Below are 21,378 nucleotides of genomic sequence, written 5' to 3' on the forward strand. Positions count from 1 at the left end.
ATATCTATGCTTCAACCAGCTGCAAATCCACATCTGAAATAACATCTGTTTAAGAGACAGATTCAGTCCCTAGACAAACCCTCTCTGGGGCATCAGGCAACAAATCATAGAAGTTGTATCAGTCACCATCACACAGCACTAATTTGGATGAGGTCTGCCTGCCACACTCCTCTTACCTGCTGGTAGGTTCAGAGAGAGGTTCTTCCAGAGATGGTCCAGTATCAAGCTCTAACCTGGAACTGCGGGTGTTAGATTGTTTTTCACTGCAAAAGAAGCAACCAAAGAACCAAGAAAGTTGTTACAAAGAGGGGCTGATGTCTCCTCCCTAAGTAACTCACACCTTCTTCCACAGTCTTCTTTCAAGAACATCTTGTAGGACACTTAATCATTTGACTTAAAAAGGCAATCCCCACATTTCCTGATTTCATATTGCACATCTGTTTTTCTTTGAAAATAAAACAACCCCCAAGGAAAACCATCAGAAAAAAAATCCCTAAGATTCTAGCCCCAAGGTTAATAGATAAAATCTAAAAATAAAAGCCACAATTACAGAAAGTGACATGTCCACATAAAAGTAAGAGAAAAGGAAAGGCTTCAATATGAAAGTTGTCTAAAATTGTGGAGCTGATAACATGCATGAAAAAAATTGATTTTATTATGAATAAAAAGCTAAAATGTTTCTCAGAAAGAATGAGCAGAGGTGTCTTTATAGTTGCCAAGTGCATAATAATAGAAATTCAAAGGAAGGGGTGAATTTGTTGGGAAACAACAAACAATGTTCTGGATAATTGTGATCCAGAGGAAACATTCTATTTGAGTAATATGAATAGATAGGTAAGAATATAATGAAAAAATACCGAAAGATACCACAAAATGTGATTGGGGCATTTGGAAATCCTAATGAAAGAATGTTAATAATAATGAAATATACAGTAGCTAAATTCAATTTACAGCAAGATAATTTTCTATATACTGTATCTGCTTGCTCTTGCAAACTATTCTTGCATCCACAAGCCAATTTACACACTGGCTTTTATTCTTTAAGCGTATTGTAACATTTTGTTTTTGAGGATCTCATCAATAGCATCCAACCCTAATATTTTGTGTTTCCACCTTCCTTTTGATCCATTCACTTGTACTTAATATATCTGTGTTCCAATTCCAAGCCCAGTCAATATACTTCTCTCCTACTGCTTACTCTTGCATGCAATCTACATTCTTTAAGCATCCATTCACTACTGTATCATTTCTTGTTTACATATAACAAACAAACAAGCATACCCCAACTTAATTGCACTTTTTAAAAACATACATTCATTCCTACCCATTAACTTTATACCAATATTTGCACGTCTTAAAATTTGTCTCTCCAGTTTCCCCTCCTTAGCAAATATACAAATTCATCTACTCGTTCTAGATGTTTGCCAGTTATGCATAGTTGTTAACTCTAAACAATTACCATAGTTTCTTGATACAGTAATGTTCAAATCCACACTCTTCAGGATTATATAGCTATCATTTGAATTTTGAAACTACAAAAGGTGAAAGTGAATGTTGGTGTAAAAAAGAAGTGAATAGATTGGCCTCTAAGAATGACCTTTTTCAGACTTTGCTATACAGAAGAAAACTGAGATGGTAGGAGAAACCTACAGTATAAGCAAGTTAAATACAGTAGGAAGTGCCTTATCAGTATGAAAGAACCGTGAAATGGTTAGGGCATATAGAGGGAAAGAATAAAAATCAAATCACAAGGCAAATATTTGAAGAACCATGAACAGTTTGAGAGGATATGGAATAAATTTATGTAGATGATGTGTTGTGCTCTTCAGAAAAGGGCGACAAGATGTTTAAAGAACAAAAGGCAATCAGGGTGCATAAAGAGGTGAATCAACAGGAGACAAGAACAGTTTGAATGAATAAAAACGTAAGAGTTACAGTATGAACTGTGTTTATGTAAGCTATAATTAGTTCAATTTCTTTTCCTTCTCTTTTTTTCGTCAGACTTTAATTTCCTTCTCTATTCTCCTCTAGCTCTGCTTTGCAAAATGTTACTTACCTGAAAGGGAATATCATGTAGAATTTGTAACTCAAATGCATTCCCACAACCACTTCCACTGCAATTGTCTTTAACAACGTTTTTTCAGACCCCAAGAGAACCCTTGGGATCCACACAAATCCACAATTCTCGGTCACTGACATGTATGGAAGCATTTGGTTTCTATTTACCTGACACCGTTGTGTTATTTCTATCCCCACCTCTCAGTCCAGATTGGAAACATGGATTATTGGATATTACTTTATTTTCATTCTGGGATAGTTTCAACTAAATCACGCAATATGCAGCAAAACCTCCTTTTTACGTGCTAAGCATGATTGCATCTTTCCAATCCTACCTTGGTCTGCTTGCATTCATGACTTCTACTTTCCCCGTGACTGGCAAAACAAGGGCCACTCACCTGTCTGGTAAGACAATGGGTGGTACTAATCCTCGGTTGGTAACACGTTCCCCTCGTCGCCAGCCAACTGGGATTCCTCGTACAAACCGCTCTTCAGGTTGAGTGATGGGACCAGAGCGGGGCACAGCTTCCGATTGGGAGTCGCCTTCTGATAGACGAAGAAAATGAATAATGGGCCCTTCCCAACCTACCTGCAGAAGAACTCCTCAAGTGTCAGTGAGACAACATGTTTCTGCAACTCCACAGGGGAAAAAGTAATGAAGATTTATTCTCAGCAGTGTTTACAAGAATAGTTGTAGGCTACCTTAAGGAATAATTGGATCTAGCAAATAAAGGATGTGTGTGTGTGTGTGTGCAGAAACACACAGGTAGTCCTCAACTTATGATGGTTGCTTGGAGACCATTCAAAATTATGATGGGCCTGAAAAGGGGGACATGTCCCAAGTCCAAAGTTTCAATGGTCAACAACCCCTGTAATCACATGACCACACATTAGAGGTTGGCAATACAGCTAGAGTTGCCCTAGCAAACAATAGATTTGCTTAATGAATTCATTTGACAACCGCTGTATTAATTACTGCTACGAAAAAGCTCATAAAATCAGCTCGGTCACAAGACTAATCTGTTTTACAATCATTAAAACAACCTGCAACCGTAATGATAAAGCTCAAGGGCTATCTGCATTTAAATATTGTAATTGTTAGATAGGAGACTGAAGCTTATTGAAAAGGCTTGCCAAATGGTCACCATTATCATAAGTAAGGGATGGAATTCATAGGAAAATCATTATTTTTAGGAATATCAATGTCACATTATTAATGCAACCAAGGGGTAGTTGGGTCCCGATACATATTTTGCTTCCCTGAAAGATCTATTGGATGAGTGTGTCAGCCAAGTTCATTAGTGAAGTGGAGGTGCAGGAACAACTTTTGTCTCCTAAAATAAGGTGCACACTGCAGCATGCTTGTTCCATAAAAAGAAACAGATGTGAACCAACTTCCCAAAGTATCTAGTCACACTTACTATTGCACAGACTGTCTGCATAGCCAGATGGTACTCCAATAAAGATAGGGAGCCCAGAAACCAAATTTTTATATATCAGAGATCCATAGAATGTCCGCTAAAAGTCACATTTAAAGCATATATATATATATATATTCAGTATTGCCGGACTACAACTCCCAGCATCACTCATCATTTACCAGGTTTAACTAGAGCCGAGGGACTAATCAGTTCCAACTGTGAAAAATGCTTAGGCACAGACAGATCCAGATGCAGGACACAGACTTGTGTACTCCACTTTAATTCATGTCTGTATTTAGATAGATGGCTTCCTACATCGTCTTCCTCCAAGAACTACAGACTCCCACCACTAATTCCCTTCTTCCTTTAGCACTGGAAAGAAACCGTGCTATGCCCTTGTAACCTAACTAAGAATTCTTGCAATGTCACACCCCCATGTGGAGGGTAGTATCAAGCAGGACAAAACACATCACAAAATTTCCTCTTACACACACACACTTACCATCCTCACTTGCTGGCGTTTCTGGAGTCCCCTCAGTCTCAGGCTCTTCTGCTGTAGTCTCCAGGGGCAGGACATCACTGTCAAAAGAGAGACAAGAGACAAAAATGAGATCCAATGGTTGTTTTCACACAATACCTTTAACTAAGTTATTGGGCTGGACCTGCACAACAAACCAAAGTAACATAGACATACAAAGAGTGTTCTTATTTCTTATATACTTGCTTCCCATACAGTCACAGACAGTATACTTATATACTTGCTTCCCATACAGTCACAAATATAAAGAGCATAAAAGGAGGAAAAGTATTAACACGGGCCACATAAAGCTATTGACAGAGTGTTTGATGGCTGATTTTAAATAGTACCCTATTCAGAACAATTGGGCCATTCTGTGGATGGAAGGATAGAAACAACTAAGCAGGCACTAAAGGTTTGCCAATATTAAAGCCATGTATATGCCATTATGCCCCTTTTAGATTTTTCAGGCCACTCTAGGTATTTCTATCCATTGTTTCTATTGTTTGATAAGGCTCCTACCATAACACCCAAAGGGGCCAAATTCTGCATGACAGCACATAAAATCAGAAAGATGCCCACAAGTTAGCAAAAATGGTTTATCCTCAGTTTTTGTTTCTTCATTTCCTTATGCTTCCTTTCACCCTCAGGAACCACTTTTAGATTTTCTCTACTTGTTTTATGCATTCATGTTTATATTTACTTACCTAATGTACTACTTAGATATTTATAGAGGACATTTTTGAAAAAAATAAACATTTAAACTGTATTTTTATCTTATTATTACTTAGGCCTAAATTCCTGATGATGGGTCCTGTGTCTTGTCCTATGTGTGTGTGTCCCCCCCCCCGTCCCCCCCCCCCCCCAGCAATTCCCTTGCATCACCCTTTGCCTTTTGTATTATACATTTATATTTCTATAAAGCCTTTTTCCATAGTATTATGCTGGTCATTGGGGCTAAAATAAAGTTTTTGTTTGTTTGACACTGGTTTAAAAAAAGGACGAAAAAGGAAAGATATCGATCACTTAGTCAAACAGAGTGAATAGGCTAGTTTTGGGGTGGGGGGAGTATTCTAAGCCATTCATATCAAACTCACTAATTTCTAATTTCAATTAAAGACAACACAATTTAATCTATTTGATCTTGTTTTATCAAACCTATTTGATCCGCTCCGAGTCTTTGGAGAGGGGTGGCATACAAATCTAATATATTATTATTATTATTATTATTATTATTATCATCATCATCATCATCATCATCATCATCATCATCATCTATTCAGTGACTGCACTAGACTAATCTCTTAGTACAGTGATGGAGAACATTTTGTGGTTTCCGTACCGAAAGGATGTGTGTGCGTGTGCTAGCACGCGTGCATGTGCCCACACCCATTCCCTCCCCCCTACATGCACACAATCCACTCCCTCGGTCCCCATGCTTGCTCACATGCCTCACGGAAGCCTGGGACGGTGAAAAAATGGCCAAACAGGCAAAATGGAAGTTTGGAACAACAGACTTCCAATTTGCCCGTTGTGCTGTTTTTTGCACTCTGGAGCCTTTCAGGGAAACTTCCTGAAGCCCTGGAGTGCAAAAAACAGCACAACAGGCAAACCGGAAGTCTGTATTTCCAAACTCTCCAGTTTGCCCATTGTGCTGTTTTTTGCACTCCGGGCCTTCAGGGAAGCTTCCCTGAAGTCTCCGGAGGGCAAAATACAATGCATCTCTGTTTCCTTTGAACAAAGGACATCAAATCTGGCCAGAGTAAGCAGCCTTGGGGCAGACAGTGCACTTTGGACCAAAGTTGTTTCTGCATAGAGCCGCAGTGGAGCAGTGGAGCAGTGAGTATAGTACTGCAAGCTACTTCTGCTGATCACCAACTGCCAGCAGTTTGGCAGATCGAATCTCAGTAGGCTCAAGGTTGACAGCCTTCAATCCTTCCAAGGTCGGTAAGATGAGGACCCAGATTGTTGGTGGGCGATATGCTTACTCCCTGTAAACCGCTCCAGAGAGGGCTGTAAAGCACTTGGAAGGAGTATATGTTGTGAGCCGCCCTCAGTCCCAGAAGAAGGGCGGCATAGAATTCTACCACATGAATCCCAGTGGCTGATAAAGTCCCACAGAGTTGGCCTTCTCCGGGTCCCATCAACTAAACAATGTCGTTTGGCGGGCCCCAGGGGAAGAGCCTTCTCTGGAATCAACTCCCCTCTGGAATCAACTCCCCCCAGAGATTAGAACGCCCCCCAACCTCCTTGTCTTTCGCAAGCTACTCAAGACCCACCTTTGTCGCCAGGCATGGGGGAGTTAAGATATTCCTTCCCCTAGGCCATTACAAGTTATGCATGGTATGTTTGTGTGTATGCTTGGGTTTTTTTATAATAAGGGTTTTTAGTTGTTTTATTAAATTGGATTGTTACATGTTGTTTTTATCATTGTTGTTAGCCGCCCTGAGTCTGCGGAGAGGGGCGGCATACAAATCCAATAAATAAATAGAAACAAAGAAATATAAGTCTAAATGCTATTGAAATGCTATTGGAAGTTCAACTAAGCAAGCTTAACATACTGATGCAAATGCAAATCTTTAACTAACTTGGTTAAGCGTGGATGTGATCCCAGCTGCCACACCGCTATGGAAGACGGACATGGCATGCTGGATAAACAGTGCACTGCATAAACAGTATCTGCACTGCATAAACAGTACTGCACTGCATAAACAGTATCTGCACCCACCCCTGGCTGCTTTGTCCCCAGTTTACAGAAGCATCCCCCCTCTATTCTTTCTTCATACCAGTATTCCTCTTCGCCCAGAGCCATGACTTTTTCATATTGGGGCCCAGGCAGCTGATTAGCTCCAGGAAAGATGGCTTCATGATGGACGATCAGGCACTTTACCACCTCATTGATGTGAGGCTGCACCGATACGGCATCCTGGCCGGCAGGCACCGTCACCAGGGTGGGGCCGAAGCAGACAGCTAGGTTGTGGGGGTCCATCATATTCTCATCGCTGTACTGAGATAAACTGCAGGAAGAAGAGGGAGGGAGGAAATGGAGTTCCTTTAACCAAAGAAAGCTCTTGCCATGGAAATCCTAAGGAGTGGTTTTATTTGCCACACGGTGCCTGAATACTCACTGATTGAGAAAAGCAAAAAGGTACCGCAGAACCACCAGTACTACAGATGGAAGCTGGGAAATGAGAGCCCGGAGGTGCGAGATGCGGTCAGCTAAAGGCTCCAGATCTGGAAAGCAATGGATAACAGTGTGGGATAGAGGACCATACATTTGATGGATCAGTGTTGGATCAACACTTCTGCACCCCCACAAACTTAATTAATTTCATATTTGGGAATTATGGGAAGAAAACTAGACATAACAACAGATGTTTCTTGTGCACCAATGACAAATAGGCACCAATGAAAAATTCCTGCTAAACAAATAATTCCCTCACCACTGTCAAACTATTAACTAAGGCTGCACTACTATTACTATTAGTTTTCTCATCATTCCTCCCACCCATCTCCTCCCACTTATGATCGTATGACTGTAACTTGTTGCTTGTATCTTTACGATTTGTATTAATATTGTTTCCTGATTGCTTATTTGAACCTTATGACAATCACTGTTATACCTCATGATTCTTTACAAATGTTTATTTTTCTTTTATGTACACTGAGAGTATATGCACCAATGACAAATTCCTTGTGTGTCCAATCACACTTGGCCAATAAAGAATTATATTATCTATTCTATTATCTATTATAAGCCGGGGTGGCGCAGCAGGTAGAGTGCTGTACTGCAGGCCACTGAAGCTGACTGTAGATCTGCAGGTCAGCGGTTCAAATCTCATCACCGGCTCAAGGTTGACTCAGCCTTCCATCCTTCCGAGGTAGGTAAAATGAGGACCCGGATTGTGGGGGCAAGAGTGCTATTGCTAACATGTTGTAAGCCGCCCTGAATCTCAGGAGAAGGGCGGCATAAAAATCCAATTAATTAATTAATTAATTAATTAATTAATTAATTAATTAATTAATTAATAATAACCACTCTGTGCTCAAAAGGAACAGTGGAAACATTATTTGGTGCATGAAGCATTTAGCATTTATTTATTTATTTATTTATTTATTATTTAGATTTGTATGCCGCCCCTCTCCACAGACTCGGGGCGGCTCACAACAAAGTGAAAACAATTTACAACAAATCTAAATTACTGTTTAAAAATATTTAAAAGACCCCATTTTCTAAACACACATACATACAAACATACCATTCATAAATTGTATATGCCCGGGGGAGATGTCTCAGTTCCCCCATGCCTGACGACAGAGGTGGGTCTTAAGGAGTTTACGAAAGGCAAGGAGATTAGGGGCAGTTCTAATCTCCGGGGGGAGTTGGTTCCAGAGGGCTCTTCCCCTGGGGCCCGCCAACCGACATTGTTTAGTTGACGGGACCCGGAGAAGGCCCACTCTGTGGGACCTAATCAGTCGCTGGGATTCGTGCGGCAGCAGGCGGTCTCGGGGATATTCTGGTCCAGTGCCATGAAGGGCTTTAAAGGTCATAACCAACACTTTGAATTGTGACCGGAAGTTGATCGGCAACCAATGCAGACTGCAGAGTGTTGGTGAAACATGGGCATACCTAGGTAAGCCCATGACTGCTCTCGCAGCTGCATTCTGCACAATCTGAAGTTTCCGAACACTTTTCAAAGGTAGCCCCATGTAGAGAGCATTACAGTAGTCGAACCTCGAGGTGATGAGGGCATGAGTGACTGTGAGCAGTGAGTCCCGGTCCAGATAGGGCCGCAACTGGTGCACCAGGTGAACCTGGGCAAACGCCCCCCTCGCCACAGCTGAAAGATGGTTCTCTACTGTGAACTGTGGATCGAGGAGGATGCCCAAGTTGCGGACCCTCTCCGAGGGGGTCAATAATTTCCCCCCCAGGGTAATGGAAGTACAGATGGAATTGTCCTTGGGAGGCAAAACCCACAGCCACTCCGTCTTATCCAGGTTGAGTTTGAGTCTGTTGACACCCATCCAGGCCCCAACAGCCTCCAGACACCGGCACATCACTTCCACCGCTTCGTTGACTGGACATGGGGTAGAGATGTAAAGCTGGGTATCATCAGCGTACTGATGATACCTCACCCCATGCCCTTGGATGATCTCACCCAGCGGTTTCATGTAGATATTAAATAGCAGGGGGGAGAGGACCGACCCCTGAGGCACCCCACAAGGGAGAGACCTCGGAGTCGACTTCTGGCCCCCCACTAACACCGACTGTGACTGACCGGAGAGGTAAGAGGAGAACCACTGGAGAACAGTGCCTCCCACCCCCAACCCCTCCAGCCGGTGCAGAAGGATACCATGGTCGATGGTATCGAAAGCCGCTGAGAGGTCAAGAAGCACCAGGACAGAGGATAAACCCCTGTCCCGGGCCCGCCAGAGATCATCCATCAACGCGACCAAAGCAGTTTCCATGCTGTAACCGGGCCTGAAACCCGACTGCTGGGGACCTAGATAATCGGCTTCTTCCAAGGACCGTTGGAGCTGGAGTGCCACCACCTTCTCGACAACCTTCCCCATAAAGGGAAGGTTGGAGACTGGCCGGTAGTTATTAAGTACGGCTGGGTCCAGGGAAGGCTTCTTGAGGAGGGGGCGCACGAGCGCCTCTCTATAGGATGATGGAAAGGATCCCCTCCCCAAGGAAGCGTTGACAATCTCCTGGACCCAGCTCCGTGTCACCTCCTTGCTGGCCGAAACCAGCCAGGAGGGACACGGATCCAGTAAACAGGTGGCGGAACTCACAGCTCCAATGGCCTTGTCCACTTCATCAGGTGTCACCAGATCAAACTCTTCCCAGACAGGTGGACAAGTACGGGCCCCAGTCACCTCGACTGACTCGTTGTCAGCCGACTCTGTTTTCCAATTGGAGTCGAGGTCGGCCCGGATCTGAGCGATTTTATCAGCGAAAAACATGTTAAAATCCTCGGCATGTTATTCATTTGTTTGTATTTCATATTTCTAAATCACCCATCTTTCTCAGTGTTAAGCCATACTATCCTTCAGAAGTTGACTGTTTCAATGACTAAATCAACAGTTGTTGTTCAGCAATTGAGAATAGTGATTTCTCCATCTTGCCCTACAAGAGTTTTAGCATCACCTAAATCTCCCCTTGTCAGTTCCCACATCCTACATATTGCCCTCAAATAAGTTGCACAAGGGTCAAAAATATGTTTTTTGCTGGCATTTCCTGTTCTGAAAAATGCACCAACAGAAATCAGACCAATTACGTTACCTGGCTCCTCCCTCTGCTTGGAAATCTGGAGAACCAGATGCAAACAGTTTGGGAGCTGTGGGGGAAGTGGTGTGTGGAAACCCTCTAAACTTCCATAAAAATAAGGGAAGGGATGAATATGTCAGCCTTACTCCACTCCCAAAGGACAGGACTTCCTGATTCCTTGCCAGCTAGGGATACGGAGAAACAACTGAGCTGGGGAAATGTGATGAATGAAACATATATTTAGATCTGATTTCTAATGTGTTTCCCCTCCCAGATCATTTTACCCATGATTGCCTCTTTGCAGCAAAAAGTGGACCATAAAATTAACCTATATATAATATCACAGGCTATCTCTTCTCTAAGCCTAATCCACCCATTCAAAAGGGCTCGGTGGGGGGGGTGAGATGTTTCATTCTCAATGTTAAATTCCTATTTTTATTTTTTATGTTTCACCTTTATACCATTTTTCAATACATTGCCTCCACACAATACAAACATACATGCCCACAGATCTCATTCAAATTCTATAAAGTGTGCATAAAGTTATTGTACAGTATATTCAACCTTTACTCGTCTATAATTCATTTAATTACTTAAATATTATTTGCTGAACAAAACAAATTATCAATACATTACTATAATTATTTAAAAATACTGCATTTGTTTCTAATTAGCATGAGAGTCTTGCTTTATTACAGGCTGAATAAATTAATTGTAGATAGTAATTACTGACACAATAGGGACCAGCAACTCCACTACTAAATGATATGGTTAAATGACACTTCATATGACCTTACTGGACTTATGTCAGTTCTGCTGCAGTTATTAAGCAAAGTATCCACAGTCAATGAAGTACAATGTGATATGACTAAGATTGTGACTTCCTGCTGGCTTCCCCATTGATTTTGTCAGAAGTCAGTTGTGAAAGTTAAAAGTGGTGATCAATTGACTGAGGACTTTGTGATTCTTGTAAATTTGTGCAATCACATGACCTCAGAGACACTGCTACAGCCACAAGTTCAAGGAGCAATCGTAAATTTACTTTTTTCAGTACTATAATTTCAAAAAGTTGTTAAACAAAGTAATTGGCAAGTAAGGAATATCTAAAATCTAAATTCCATAAGGCCACAAAGACCTGGCTTTGCCGGCAGGCCTGTGGGGGGGCATGAATTAACAACTACCATGGCCAAATCATATGAATGATTAGTATGCATGTTGTTGTGATTGCTTGATTTATGGGTTTTTAACTAGGGTTTTATAGTTTTTTAGATTTTAAATTTGACCTTCTTTATTATTTTGTATTTACATTGTTGTTGTAAGCCATCCTTTGGGATTGGGCGGCATAGCAGTCAAATAAATTAATTAAATCACTCACTCACTCACTCACTCTAGGGGTTCAATTCTCAAGGCTGACTCAGCTTTCTATCCTTCTGAGGACCCAGATTGTTGGGAACAATATGCTGACTCTGTGAATCGCTTAGAGAGGGCTGTAAAGCACTGTGAAGTGTTGGTAATGACCTATAAAGCCCTACATGGCATCAGGCCAGATTACTTGCGGGTCCGCCTTCTGCCATATGAGTCCCAGCAACCAATTAGGTCCCAGAAAGTCAGCCTTCTCCAGGTCCCATCAACCAGACAATGTTGCTTGGCCCTGTGGAATCAGCTCCCCCCAAAGATACGCACTGCCCCCACAAATCACCAGGCTTGGGGAAATTAGGTCTCAGCCCCCTGGCCAATGAAATGAGATATATGTTGTATGACTGAACTAGCATGATTGTTCTAAAATATTGGACTTTTAAACTATAATTTTAAATTTAATTGGATTTTCCTTTGTATTGTATTGTTATGTTATGTTATGTTATTTATTTATTTATTTATTTATTTATTTATTATTTATTTATTACTTAGATTTGTATGACTCAGGGCGGCTCACAACACATGGAAACAAATCATAAATAATCTGACAATTTAAAATATTTAAAGATTTAAGAAAGACCCCATATACTAACAGACATACACACAAGCATACCATATATATGGTTATATGCTGTGAGGCGCCCCGAATCCTTGGAGAAGGGCGGCATACAAATCAAATGAAAAAATAAAATAAAATAAAATAAAATAAAATAAAATAAAATAAAATAAAATAAAATAAAATAAAATAAAATAAAATAAAATAAAATAAAATAAAATAAAATAAAATAAAATAAAATAAAATAAAATAAAATAAAATAAAATAAAATAAAATAAAATAAAATAAAATAAAATAAAATAAAATAAAATAAAATAAAATAAAATAAATGAAATAAATAAGATAAAATAAATAAAATAAAATAATAAAATAAAATAAAATAAATAAAATAAAATAATAAAATAAATAAAAATAAAATAAAATAAATAAAAGTCTAAATGCTACAGCTATTGATATCTGCTTTTATGCTGAAGCTGGAGGTGTTATACTGTGTTCCATTTTTTCTTATCTCTGCTCAGCTTTATTTTCTTGTAAAAAAAATAAATGGGTTTCAAAAAAGGATGTATATAAGAGAGATGGAGAGGAAGTTCAGTATTGTGGTCTGCCAGTGGCCTGTGGAGCTTGCAGTAGAGTCGGACTGCAAGGAGGCTGGGGAAGAACATGGGCCAGGCCTGGAGAAGGCTCAGTGCCAGCCCGGGCCATCTGGGAAGTCTATACTGTGCCAGCCCAGGCCATCTGGGAAGTCTATACTGGCTCCAGAGCCTCCAGAGGCTGACATGAGCAAGGCAAAAGAACAGGGAAAACTTGTTCCCAATGCGCGCGCAGAGCTGCCAGAAGGCAAGAACAGTTATGGAGGAAAGATGATTGGCTCTTCCCATAGTCTACAAAAATGGAGCAAACAGATGTGCTCATTGCAGGAAACAACTTTGTTCAATCCCTGTCTCAGCATTTCGGTTCCGACTCTAGTTTTCTGTTTGACCTTGCAAAACTCCTTGTCAGTTAGATATTTGGCAGTGTGTCAAGAAAGATAAAGATTGGCGATATCAGCCTTCTTCCAAAAGACTTCTGTCAGACTCATTAACATTGTTTGGGACTTATTACGGTTGGGAATGAACCTAATTCTCAGCTATTTAAATAAAAAGAGGTTTTGGGGACTCTGTTTGTGCTTTATTATTTATCAGGAAGCCTAGATCAAAACATACACATGTAAAATGTTAACTCTTTGATTTTGTAAAGAATGGCTTGTATATCCCAATACAATGCATAAATATTCATATCTTCTGCAACAATAAGGCTGGGGAAGAGGCGAATATACTTACGGGCTGTGGCCAGCAGCTCAGGAACAATATCATAAGGAAAGAGAGGCTTCTCCAGTCCCCGAAAGTACAATTTCAATACTCCAGCCACTGAATCCAAGTCATGCTGTACATAGTTATCTGCTAAGGGGTCCTCACCTGGGGGAGAAAAATAAAACATGCAACCTCAGGTAAAAGATGGGGCCTAATCTTAGGCTAGCTATGAAAATGTCTTCGGAGAGGGGCAGCATACAAATCTAATAAACTAAACTAAATGACTTTGACTATGGCAGCCAATGCCAACCGATGGCAGCCGATGCCAACACTGAAGGTTGCTGCAATGCAATCTGAAAACCAATATCTGTTTAGGTTATCATTTCTGGAACGTCAAGGTAAGAGGCATAAGATGGCTATTTGATGTACTTCCTGCTTCTCTGACATTCTAGAAATGCCATGGCAAGCTTAAGAAAACCTTTTAAACATCCCCAACTGCTCACCTTTCTCAAAGGCATTCCTGATCTCTGCTACTTGTGCTTGAGATCCAGGCACACGAAAAATACCTTCATGCTGGAGGCCTAAGCAAAGAAGAGGGGGGGGGGGGGGGGGAATATATACCAAGGGATATTTTCAGTGAAGAACTCATGGCCTTCACAGTTCAACTCTCAGCAAGGTGACCAAATACGGGCACAAAAAGAGGAAGGGGAAGGGGGGTTATCACAGGACAGCCTTACCATGGAGATTGATGAAGCGGATGCAACTTTCCACCACAAGGGGCACCGCTTGGCCTGAGGCCTGGAGTTAACAGGAAGTAAAGCAGAGGGTCACAAGATAGCGTACTCACAACAAACCCAGGACCGCTAAGTTCCTAGCTGTCATGATTGGACCTGTTCATTAATTAATGACATCTTTATTCTGATCTAGCCAATAGAGCAACAACAAAATGCTAAGAAAAGGAAGTGCTAATTAGGAAGTTGCCTGCTCATTTTAGCTCCAAATGGGTTATTTGTAGTTAGATTCAAACTTTTATTTGCAAGAGGGGCAAGAATAATATCCCCACGTCTTCGGAGAAAGGCAGCATACAAATCTAATAAATCATCATCATCATCATCATCTTAAGACAGTCATAACAATTGCTATAATTATTATTATTATTATTATTATTATTATTATTATTATTATTATTTATTAGATTTGTATGCCGCCCCTCTCCGAAGACTCTTTTTTTTTCTTGTCAGGTGCATCAATTTTACAGGGCAATTGTGAAGGTGAGAGCCAGTTTGGTGGAGTGGTTAAGGCATCAGGATAGAATCCAAGATGCTCTGAATTTTATTCATGCCTTGCACATGAAATCAGCTGACCTTGGGCCAGTCCTACTCTCTCAACCCTAGGAAGAAGGCAAGGGCAAGCCACTCCTGAAAAATCTTGCAAAGAAAATTTCAGGGGTTTGCCCAGGCCAGGGGTCAGGACTGCTTGGAAAAAATTGTGAAGATTAAATGAAGTAGGAAAAGGAGAGGGGGAAAAACCTCCAGATACCTTACTCTGGCCATTCTTGGGAAAAGGGTAGATTCTATGCAAGTAATTAGCCTATAAATTTCCATTTTTCTGGAAAGAGAGCTTCAAAGCTTTAGATAAGTCATTTTAATTTCTCCTCTAAAATCTGCAGAACAACTGTTTGGTTCACATATTCAATTTACTTAGTATAGAAATCTGTATTATGTTTAAAGCAATTCCTAACTATGCCCCGGCTAAGAAAATGGCTACATATTGTCCAGAATTGCAAAAATCGAAAAGAAAAAACCCCCAAACTTCCTCTGAGTTTCACTGTTTGTACAAATATGGCAATGAGTGAGGGGGGGAGGGGACAAAAAATAAATTAAGAGAGAACCTGGGCTTTCCCTAGTTAGGCAAGCACTGTAGATGATAAAGAAAGTAAAAGCATCTTGAAGACAGCTCACCCCACTCTACCCCACTTCCCGTCCCTATGTTTATACATTTTTCTCAGTGCTATTATGAAAGCAGTTTGCTACCATCTCTTTCTAGGCTGATGTCTTGATTTCCCAATGCAGCCTCTATGTTCGAACTGAGTCTCCTACAGCAGGAGTGACAAGTCCTTATGACTCTCTCTCTCTCTGTGTCTCTGTCTCTCTGTGTGTGTCATTGTGTCTCTATGCCTCATTTGGGGATCAAAGGAGATATGGCTAGGGTCATTTCAGTATCATCAGAGGAGAACAAAATGTTCACTTCTCTCTCCTATGTTTTGTTTTGTTTTTACTAATAAACAGCACTCAGGGGTGGCACTCATCTCACCCCTTAAAACTTCTGCAAATGGAGGAAAAGATGCAGATGGAGTTTTTAAAATGGGGTGCCTTTATCACTGGAAGGCTTTAAAATACTTATTTGAAGCCTGAAATGCCTCCAACTTTCTCAAACTGGGGAAAACCACTTGAAAGTTTTGGCCCCAGTTACTTGGGAAATAAAACTGAGCTAGAAAGAAAGGAGTGGCAAGGGTTGGGGATTCACATGTGGCTTGCAAACTGTTAAAATGTTCAATCCCATCTTCTCATGTATGCAATGGAAAAAACTGTCTACTTTTATGAGCAAAAGGACTCAGGGTGGTAAATATTAAGGCACATTCACTAGCACAGAAAAAAATAAAATGGGCAAGGGGAATAATGGGCAATGTCTCTCTCTATCTATTTTGTGTGTGTGTGGTTTTAATACAACACCCAACAATGAAAGAGCAAAATACAATATTACATGTAGTCTAGAGGTAGAAACAAGGTGCTATTCCCAAGGATCAAAAGCAGCTAGTCTCATTTTATCCTTAAAAACCACCCCTTAACTGACATACATACCCTCTTTGTGTGCTGTGTATAACTGCAAAAAGACCTGGTTAAGTACGGTGATTTCCCATTGGTATGCTGGGATTTGAGTTCAGGTTCTCACACATTTACCACATTTCTAACATGTGAATGAATTGTGGGTAGAATCTAAATGTAACATGATGAGAGTGGATCCATTGAAACCAAAGAGAATTAATTAATTGAGAAGAATTCAATTCTCTATGAGTTCAACAGATCACTTTCAGTGTGATGTATGTCTGGATCAAACCCTAAATCTCTCTCTTTAATCTAATGAAAACTAAAGTTAAGTCTAAACCGTAAAATCAAACCAATCTGCATTAGTGGTATGTGAATCAAACAATTCTGACAATCTGTAGATTAAAGATCATAGCAGGCAAATGGTTAGAACAGGTATTGCCTACAAAAAGAGGCAAAAAGTGGTTTTTCTTAGCTAGGATTCATTACCTAGAGTTAGCAAATAAATTCCTGTAAAGAATTAATTTGCTTAATTATGGACAAATTTGAAACAATCAAAAGCTTTTAGTTCAATCACATTAGTGTATTTTAATATTCTTATTTTAATGATATAAAACAGGTGTGTCAAACTCGCGACAAGTCATCACAGCTTTTTTCCCCTTTGCTAAAGTGGGGGTGGGCGTAGCCAGCTTGTGATGTCCAAAAGTTTGACACCCTTGCTATAAAACAAATTTTGCGGAATCTTTTTTCACACACAGTTTACCTGGAAAAATATAATTTCTTTTCAACTGTAATCAATATTTTATTTTATTGTTAATTTATGGGTGTAGCTCCCGGTCACTGACTGACTAGACAGGAAATTTTGGTTCAACTTACTTGGCTCATGTCCCCAGAGTCATCTCTAAATTATCATCTTAAAATTCAAAAGAAGCAAAGGACTCCAGGCTGTGATTCACAGGGTCCACAACAAGTTATGATGACAGCAAAATGATGACACACACATGGCAAATGCTGCAATGACATTTGTTGTCAACAAGCACATGTGTTGCAAGATCTGTGTGATTATGTCATCATGCGTTATCTGCCCCTTTGCTCCTATGGATGCTCATGCCATCGCACTATTTCTTTGGAGCATAATGTTGCAACTCTTAACAGCAAAAGCAGCGAGCACTTCCCAGAAAGTAGCAGGGACACGGATTCAAAGCTTTCCTATACAGAACTAAATTTTTACAGCCTTTTAATGGGAAGAAACCATTAGACAATGGATAATATATGGCTGAAACATGCAGTCACGTTTTATCTCAAGAACACATCTCCCAGTTACAAGTAAACATTTTTTTTTAAAGATGGAATAGAGCATGTGCAAAAGTACAAACAAGATAGCACTGCATGCACACATAGGCACTTACGTACAGAAAATGCAGTATCAAATATTCTGATGTGCAAAGCATGCCTCATGCAAGGTTAGCACTTTATAATCCCACAAATTCTTGCAGACACACTCATACATAAATATATATAAGTGAGTGAGGGCACAAACACCCAGAATCACGGTGGATGTGGTTTTTTTATTTTTTAATGCGAAAGGACAATCCATCACACAAGCAGCCTAAGTACCCTTCCAGGTCCCTTAGGGTGGCAGGCCTCCCCACCCACCGAGTCAGGCTACCGTTTCCCACCGCCAGTCCTGTACCTGCTTCCGTGCCTGCAGCCTCCGCCTCCTTGGGCAGCAGGGACAGGAGAGACAGAGTGAGCAGACATGTTACAAGCAAAGGGAGCAGCAAAAGCCATTAGGGAGAGCCAGAGGCAAAAAAGCTGGGCCAGAACAGCGCAGAGTAGTCACACTAGGCAAAAGGGCAAGAAAGCAAGACTAGGAGCTGGGCAGGAGGGGAGCAGCTGAGGGCAGCAGCCGGTACCTCCAAGAAGGCCTGTAGGTCACCCTCGAAGAGCTGGTGATGACAGCGCGAGGGAGGGCGGGACCGCCGGATGCGCTGGGACTGTGGCCTGGAACCAACATTTTCGCGGTGTGGGGAGGAAGGCATATGTCAGAGCGTGTCCCCCCACCCACCAAGCTGGAATGGAATCCTCCCCAGAGTTCTGCGTGGATTCTCCATTGCAGAGTGGGCCTGAGGAATTCTTAACAAGGGAACCGCCACCAACAACTGAAATCTGCAAATTTCATTAATTCCAGGATTCCTTTCTTACCTGGCTAGTTCTCTATCCACTGCTGCACCTGGGAAAGAAAGAAGAAAGAACAAAAGGAGACAAATAAGTTAAATTGGAGTCTTTAGTGGTTCTATTCATGCCTCTGATTTAGAGCAAAATCAGAGAGCTTATTGCTTGTTAAAGATCAACTTGTTGTTTCTTACAATAAGAATCTCATTGGAATGAACTCACTGATACAGATTGCTTTCTCACTTAGCAAGAATCTGGTTTTGGTCAGAAACCAGATTTGCACAAATGCCAATCAATCACCTTCTGAAATTTCTTTCCCCACTTTCCAAGAAGAAGGGTCAATTGGCAAGCACTTGTCCTTTATTTATTTATTTTTAACTGCTTTTAAGATAATGCCAAAAAGGGGGTGAAAGTACATAGATGCTTGTTTAAGAAAATATACAAAATAAAACAAAGGGAAAAGAAAAAATAGTATATACCGTATATACTCGAGTATAAGCTGACCCGAGTATAAGCCGAGGCACCAATTTTTGCCACAAAAACTGGGAAAACGTATTGACCCGAGTATAAGCCGAGGTTAGAAAATGCAGTGGCTACTGGTAACTTATAAAAATGGAAAACAATAAAATTACATTAATTGAGACATGTTTTAGAATATTTATTTTAAAGAAAACCAGTAAACTAGCTCTGTAAATTTAAAAGAGGGTAAACAAATTAACAATATTAACAATAAATTAAAAAGTAAAAAAAGTAGCTCGATCAGGAACAAAGCTAAAACCTAAGAGTTAAAATCCTTCAAAACTGGATTCCTTCTCATCATTAATTGGATTTACATTATTGTTCTGTTTTTATATATGCTGTGAGCCACCCTGAGTCCTTGGCGAGGGATTGCATACAAATCCAATTAAATAAATAAACAAACAAACAAACAAATAAATAAGTGTATCCAAAGAAGAGCTTCAGCATTAGCTGCTGTGAGGTTATCAGCATAAAAAACCAAATAGATAGATAGATAGATAGATAGATAGATAGATAGATAGATAGATAGATAGATAGATAGATAGATAGATAGATAGATATAGATAGAAAGATAGATAGACAGACAGACAGACAGAAAAATAGATAGATAGATAGATAGATAGATAGATAGATAGATAGATAGATAGATAGATAGATAGATAGATAGATAGATAGATAGATAGATAGAAATAGATACAGATAGATAGATAGATAGAAAGAAAAATAGATAGATAGAAAAATAGATAGATAGAAAGATAGAAAAATAGATAGATAGAAATAGATACAGATAGATAGATAGATGATAGATAGATAGATAGATACAGATAGATAGAAAGATAGATAGACAGACAGACAGATAGAAAAATAGATAGATAGATAGATAGAAATAGATACAGATAGATAGATAGATAGATAGATAGATAGATAGATAGATAGATAGATAGATAGATAGAAAAATAGTTAGATAGAAAAATAGATAGATAGAAAGATAGACAGATAGAAAAAGAATTCCTGTCTAGCTCTGCCTCATAACACATTATTAGATCCTATCCAAGCAAGGACAGCAACTACCACAAAATACCAATGCAGAGAGAGCAAGGAATAGTTACTCACCATTGCTTTTTTCCCGCCGGCGGCGGCTCCGGCAGCTTCCCTACGAGGAGGAGCAGCGTCAGGAATGTCATGTGATGAAGGTAAGCCGCCGGAGCCGTCGCTGCCGGGAAGGAAAAAGTTGGTGCAGCTGCCTGGAGGTACCAAACTGAACCGCTGAGGAAAGGAGCCCCCCAAAACTGCTGGTATTGCAGCCAGCCCTACCCTTCCTGCAGCTTGGAGCAGTTACAAGGTAGAGACTGGGAGGCTGTTAAGAGGGCGGCCAGGAGGGGCATGTCGGGATTCCGACTCCCATTCCCTCTCACCCCGTCCCCTCAGATCCTTATCCCATAGGAAATAGAGGAAATACTGTAGATTTAATTGGTTCCCAGCAAGTCAATGGGCTGGGAACCAATTAAATCCATTTCCATTATTTCCTATGGGATAAATTAATTCGGTTCTCAACCAAATCGGTTCTCAACCACACTTCTGGAACGGATTGTGGTCGAGAACCAAGGTACCACTGTATAAGGTTTTTGAAATAATAGTTTCAACAAAGCACAGAACTTCTATTTGATCAAGTAAATATGACAAAGGAAAGCCATTAAGGAGAGAATCAAAGATTTTGTCACTCAAAGAGCTATTAACATTGAGGATTCAAAACATACACTGTGAGTCGGTGTGTATGAGTGTGTGTGTGTGTGTGTGTGTGTATTACAGAAGGGAATACAACTCCCCAATAAACTGCTGTTTCTTCCCTTAAGTGAAAACAATCAAACAATTCCCACCACCTTTTCCAAAAAGAACCTTCAGATCAGAAATTAATTGAAAAAATGTACCAAGGCAAACTATTTCAGCAACCCGTAATTTTGAGGGTATTCTGGGAGAAATCATGGCAAAGTGATTTATTATTTTAAATATTACTGAGTGTTTCTCAAGTTCTTAGAAGCTGGATGGACAGATGGGTGCGAGGGTGAGTGGGCGTGATAGATGGACAAATATAATAAAGACCAATAATAGGCTTCTAATCAAAGCATAGTTCCCTCTAAGCTGAGCAGTGAGCAATCGCTCACTTAAAAATCATCATCAACTCAGAGTTTTCCAAACCTGCCCAGAAGCCGAGAGGGAAAGAGTTAGAGGGAAGGAGAGAGAGAGGAAGCGAGAAAGAGAGAGAAACAGATAGAAAAAAGAGAGGAAGGAAAAGAGAAAGAAAAAGAATGGGAGTAAGGAAGAGAGAAAGAA

General features: G+C 40.4%; 1 protein-coding gene across 2 annotated transcripts in view; it reads right to left on the reverse strand.

Annotated features, from left to right (window-relative positions):
- Positions 1-21,378, reverse strand: part of ARHGAP4 (Rho GTPase activating protein 4) — a 66,446-nt gene that overhangs the window by 3,146 nt on the left and 41,922 nt on the right. The window contains exons 11-20 of one of the 2 annotated variants that reach the window (XM_070741380.1): positions 18,559-18,586; positions 18,270-18,357; positions 14,266-14,326; positions 14,032-14,109; positions 13,559-13,693; positions 7,125-7,230; positions 6,783-7,013; positions 3,982-4,058; positions 2,457-2,601; positions 177-263 (exon numbers count right to left, since the gene is read on the reverse strand). In XM_070741380.1, the coding sequence (XP_070597481.1) occupies positions 177-263; positions 2,457-2,601; positions 3,982-4,058; positions 6,783-7,013; positions 7,125-7,230; positions 13,559-13,693; positions 14,032-14,109; positions 14,266-14,326; positions 18,270-18,357; positions 18,559-18,586 (1,036 nt within the window). Of the gene's footprint in view, positions 1-176; positions 264-2,456; positions 2,605-3,981; positions 4,059-6,782; positions 7,014-7,124; positions 7,231-13,558; positions 13,694-14,031; positions 14,110-14,265; positions 14,327-18,269; positions 18,358-18,558; positions 18,587-21,378 lie in introns of both variants that reach the window. The other variant, XM_070741379.1, reaches the window with a different exon arrangement.

This window comes from Erythrolamprus reginae, chromosome 2 (assembly GCF_031021105.1).
Source record: "Erythrolamprus reginae isolate rEryReg1 chromosome 2, rEryReg1.hap1, whole genome shotgun sequence".
Lineage (NCBI taxonomy): Eukaryota > Metazoa > Chordata > Lepidosauria > Squamata > Dipsadidae > Erythrolamprus > Erythrolamprus reginae.